This window comes from Lactuca virosa, chromosome 4, assembly GCF_052849685.1.
Source record: "Lactuca virosa cultivar CGN04683 chromosome 4, Lactuca_virosa_CGN04683_v6, whole genome shotgun sequence".
NCBI classification, from domain to species: Eukaryota; Viridiplantae; Streptophyta; class Magnoliopsida; order Asterales; family Asteraceae; genus Lactuca; species Lactuca virosa.
In genome coordinates, this window is record NC_136429.1 from 218,600,306 (window position 1) to 218,605,235 (window position 4,930).

Here is a 4,930-nt window from a genome sequence, read left to right on the forward strand (position 1 = left end):
TTAATACCCCATGTGAGTTATCATAACCATGCTAACGACTAGTGGCCTGCTACGACGTTCTTCAGGCGTCAGAATGTTAGAAATTTGTCACCCTAGACCTGCCGGTCTAACTGTAGCTATCAACTTGGGTGTGGGGTTGTCAGTCCCGTATAGATCTATACACAAGTGTCACGATCTCTTACCGAAATTCTAGTTATAATTCAGAACTTTAGTGTGTACTCTGGTAGGTACGGTGAAGCCAAATGTGTCACAAAATTGTATTAACAGGTTTACATCTAGTGTAATGAAACCCTCAATGAAAGTATTACCCTTCCATAGGGGCCATATAGTGTGAATATATTGATACCTTTAAATAATTATATGATTCGTCCAAAATGATAGTTTAGTATCTATGATTCCCAAACTATACCAATTATAGTTTATTATGAATGTTTGTTAAATCCATTTAAATAATCATTTATATAAATACGTAATAGTTACTTGTCTAGATGTTTTTAAAAGATTATATCATATAAACTTACATCTAACGCAAGTATAAGAAATTGGTATGAAAAGTCCATCTCTAGCTTTTGTTTCTTTTTAACGATATTTACCGGTGACAAAAACAAATATAACTTGGTAAAACTTAATTTTACCCTTCTTGGGGTTTTTACTCAAGATAACTTTATGTGTTTTTAAAATCATATATTTCTAGTTAAAACCCACAAAATAATGTCATAAACTTGTTATAACCACTTTTGTATAAAAATCCATGTTTACATAAAATACTAGATTTTTGAGTTTTCTTTTTGTAAAGTTAACTCCTTGGTATTTTTGTCTAGTTTCAAAATATATGTCCAAAACAACATATTTTGGGTTATATCCCACAAAATGGTGAAATAACTAGAATCTAACCATTTTTGCTAGAGAAACCATAGTTTGTTCATAAAAATCCTTAATCCTTGTAGCTTTGTAGTTTTAACCTTTTCCAAAGAACATATACCATAGTTTATGTTTGTTTTTCTTAGTTTCGAATCACTAAATAACATTCCACAAATAAATGTTCTACAAACAAGTAATAACGATATTTCATGCAAATAATACTTTATTTTAACATAGAAATAAAGCATGCAAACATTTGTGTAAATATTCCAAATATTTCTTGTATTCCCCCCACCCCCGTGAAACATGAAAAACTGGAAAAATATGGGGGTATGAACTCACCTTGAGTGTGTTTGTGGTTGGATAGTGAGGTGATGGTGAAGATCTTCAAGCCTAGAACACTTGAAGGTGGTTGAAGAACTCTTTGAAGATGGTATTATCCTATGAGTATTAACAGATGATAATGTGTGTAAATAAGATGAAACTAGCATGAAAGTGTGTAGAACACTAGATTAACACGGAATACTTACCAAAAATTCTAAGAATCAACTTGAAGAATAAATCCTTGGAAGGTTTGATCTTGTTTCTTGAGAGAAAAGTGAAGAAGTTTGAAGATGGTGGGAGTTTGGGGGTTCTCGTCCGAAGTTAAAGAGGGGGAGGGTGAAGTGATGTTTGCATTGTTGTGTGTTGGATAATAGCATTGTTATATGTTGTGTAATATTTCGTATTGGGAAAAGATGCATCTGTCACGTCACAATTCAACTCCTTTCTTTTTCTCTTTCCAACCGAAAACACCATCGACCCACCGAAATCACATGGTGATTTCGGTCCAGTACCACCGAAATCATAGAGTTTTCGGTCCTAACCGAGAACTCTAAAAGCGAGATCATAGAGTTTTCGGTCCTAAACCGAAAACTCTAAAAGCAAAGTATAAACCCAAATGTCCTAATCAGTTGACTTTCGTTGACTTGTTGACTTTGGTTGACCCAGAACTGCAGTTGTCACAAATACAGATAATCACATAAGATTTATGTGATCATATGAATTTAATCACATATGATGCTGGTGCTTGCAGTAGTAGGTGATGGTGGTGGAGATGGGTGGTGATGGGGATGTGTAGTGGTGGTTATGGTGGTGGAGGTTGGGTGGGTGGTGGTGATGTGTGGCTGTGGTGGTGGTGGGTGGTAAGTGATGGGGGTCATGGGTGATAAATGGTTGGGTGGTGGTGGTTGGTGAGGGATGGTGGGTGGTAATGGTGGTGAAAGGTGGTGGGGATAGTGGGTGGTGGTTGGTGGGTGATGGTTGTGTTGTTAGTGGGTGGTGGGTGGTGGTGTTGTTGATGGGTGAGTGGTGGCGGTGGTGGTAATAGGTAGTGGCAGCGTGTGGTGATGTTTGGTGGTATTGGTGGTTGGTGGTGACGGTTGGTGGTTTTTATAGGTGGTGGGTGGGGGTGGGGGTGGCGGGTAGTTATGATGGGTGGTGGAGCCGGAGTGGTGGTGATGGGTGGTGGTGTGTGTGGTGATGGGTGGTGGTGGTGGGTGGATGGTGGTGATAGTGATGGGTGGTGGATGAGGGTGGTGGTGGCGGGCAGTAGTGACGGGTGGTGGAGGTAGATGGTGGTGGTAGATAGTGATGGGTGACAGTGGTTAGTGGTGTGGATGGTGATGATGGGTGGTAGTGATGGCGATGGGTGGTGGGTGCTGGTTGGTGGCGGTAGATGGTGGTGGATGGTGGTGGTGGCGGGTGGTGGAGACGGGTGGTGGTGATAGGTGGTGGAGGTGGGTGGTGGTGCTGAGTGGTGGTGGTTAGGTAGTGGCAGGTGGTGGGTGGTGATGGTAGTGGTGGGTGGTGGTTTTAGTGAGTGGTGGTGGCAGATGGTGGTGGGTGGTGGTGTTGGTAGGTGGTAGTGACGGGTGGTGGTGATGGGTGGGGGTGGTGGTGGCGGGTGGTGGTGATGGGTGGTTGAGGTGGGTGGTGATGGTTGGGTGGTGGTAGGTGGTGATGGGGGTTGCAGGTGGTGGTTTTGGTGAGTGATGGGTGAGGGTGGTGGTAGCGGGTGGTAGTGAGCGGTGGTGGAGGCGGGTGGTGGTGATGAGTGGTGGTGGTGGTGGGTAGTGATGGGTGGTGGTGGGTGGTAGTGATGGGTGATGGAGGTGGTGGTGGGTGGTGTTGGTTGGGTGGTGAGTGATGTTGGTTAGTAAGTTTTTTAGTTGGTTGTAACTATTTTTTTGATTTATATGAATATTATTTTATAATTTTAATTAAAAAAATTTTGTGGTCCAAATTTGTTCTCAAATGTTCTCGCAATAAGAAATGTTTTCGATTGAACGCTTTCCTATATATATATATATATATATATATATATATATATATATATATATATATATATATATATATATATATAATAAAGAAACAATTCAGTGATCACACAACTTAAATGTATTTTTGTCGAAATACATATAATAGTTGATTAAAGAAATTAATACATATGATACTTGATTAAAGAAACAATTTGAAAGAGACACACATATGATCCTTTACATAAGATAAATGTTGTGACACCTTTATTTTAAACAATATACAACTCAATTAATTTCGCAATAGGATTTGATGGGGCACTCGGATTTCATCCCTTCACTGGTGAGTAGATAATGGAGGTACTTGTAGTGATCAAAATCCTTGAACTGTGGTGGGTGGTCCTCATCAATGAGTTTTTGTGGTATCTGTATATCCAAACCCCTAATAAAAGTAAATTGCCCCAACGAATATCGCTCTTGGTTTCCCTGCATGATAACCCTATGACACGGTGCATGAATTCTTCCATTTGACCATGCCTAAGTGAATGAAAATACCTTAAATGTCACATATGCACAATATATAACATTGATGAATAGTTAATCAACATATTGCTACCTACCATGCAAACGTCACCTGCCATGACTATGAACGATGAAGGCAAAGGATCAACTTCGATCCACTGTCCTTCCTTAGTCTTTATCTGCAGACCCTTTACTTGTTTGTCATGAAGAATTGTCATAAAACTAATATCAGTGTGAGGAAGCATGCCTAGAGGATTTCCCTCATCCTCTTCAGGGCATAAGTACTTCATGAATCGAAGATTTTGAACTGAGGACCCAAGGAGCGTCTCACATTGTTCTTTTATTCCATAGCTTTTTGCTACCATCCGCATCACTATCTGATATAGTTCTGCTACAGCTTTGGAGAACATCAAAGTACTTTTACTGAAAAACCGGTGTTTAATCAAGGAATTATAATTACTAGATGTAATTGAATTTAAGACGTAAAATAAGAAACTATACCCAAAATTTTCATTTCCAGAAGGCCACATGAGTTTTGTGAAGAATTCAACTCCTTCTGTAGTTGTTGCGTTCTCAATGCCTATGCTTTCGTAAAGAGGCATGATGGGAGTTTTACCACTGTAAGCATGATATGGTGTATCTGAAGTGCTTAGGACTTTGACTTTCGTAGGAAGATCAAATACATCTCGTGATGCAAGGAAAATCGCGTCGTCAAGTTCCTGAGACACGCCGTCGTACGTGGCTATGAAAACCCCGTGTTCTTCAAGCGCATGCATAGCTTCACTACATGTTGTGTTCCATGAACTTGAGTTAGGGATTAGGTTTTTCAACGAAAAGTCGATAACAGATAGCTTCGGTGGTGTCATCTCTTTTCAAACCTTGGATATCTTTTACGATGTATTTTTCTGTCTTCATATCTATTTGGTTTATATAGTTGGAAAACGGATTTTATGTATGTCCCATATTCCGTATATAAGATATTTCTATGCCTTTTCATTATTTGACAATACACGTTTTTCTTTGAGGAAACGGTACGCACAATTTAAGTTACGGATATTAATTAATGCACGTAATCATGCCTAGAAGAGATTATTTTTATAATTACTAAAGAAAGTCATTGCTAAAACGAGACTTTTACCAAAAACAGGTGATTATCAATTTTATATCCCAAGCCACGATAGTTCCAATTCTAAATACAAAAGTATGGTAATCTTGTAGACCCCAGCTATCCATTTTATGTTGAAAAAATA

The 4,930-nt window shown here is 39.2% G+C and overlaps 1 protein-coding gene across 1 annotated transcript; it reads right to left on the bottom strand.

Annotated features, from left to right (window-relative positions):
• Window positions 1-3,282: 3,282 nt before the first annotated feature.
• On the bottom strand, window positions 3,283-4,598 carry LOC145168725 (putative 2-oxoglutarate-dependent dioxygenase AOP1). The gene is made up of 3 exons (XM_079087448.1): window positions 4,182-4,598; window positions 3,779-4,103; window positions 3,283-3,695 (listed from the first exon to the last, which is right to left on the bottom strand). The coding sequence occupies exons 1-3, from the start codon at window positions 4,544-4,546 to the stop codon at window positions 3,447-3,449; spliced, it is 939 nt and encodes a 312-aa protein (XP_078943574.1). The 5' UTR covers window positions 4,547-4,598; the 3' UTR covers window positions 3,283-3,446.
• Window positions 4,599-4,930: the final 332 nt, after the last annotated feature.

Excerpts from the sequence above, each read along its gene's own strand:
- LOC145168725 (XM_079087448.1), bottom strand. The coding sequence starts at position 4,546 with ATGACACCACCGAAGCTATCTGTTATCGACTTTTCGTTGAAAAACCTA. Across the intron at positions 4,104-4,181 it reads TCTGGAAATGAAAATTTTGG|TAAAAGTACTTTGATGTTCT; the intron begins GTATAGTTTCTT and ends CCGGTTTTTCAG. Across the intron at positions 3,696-3,778 it reads TGGCAGGTGACGTTTGCATG|GCATGGTCAAATGGAAGAAT; the intron begins GTAGGTAGCAAT and ends TCATTCACTTAG.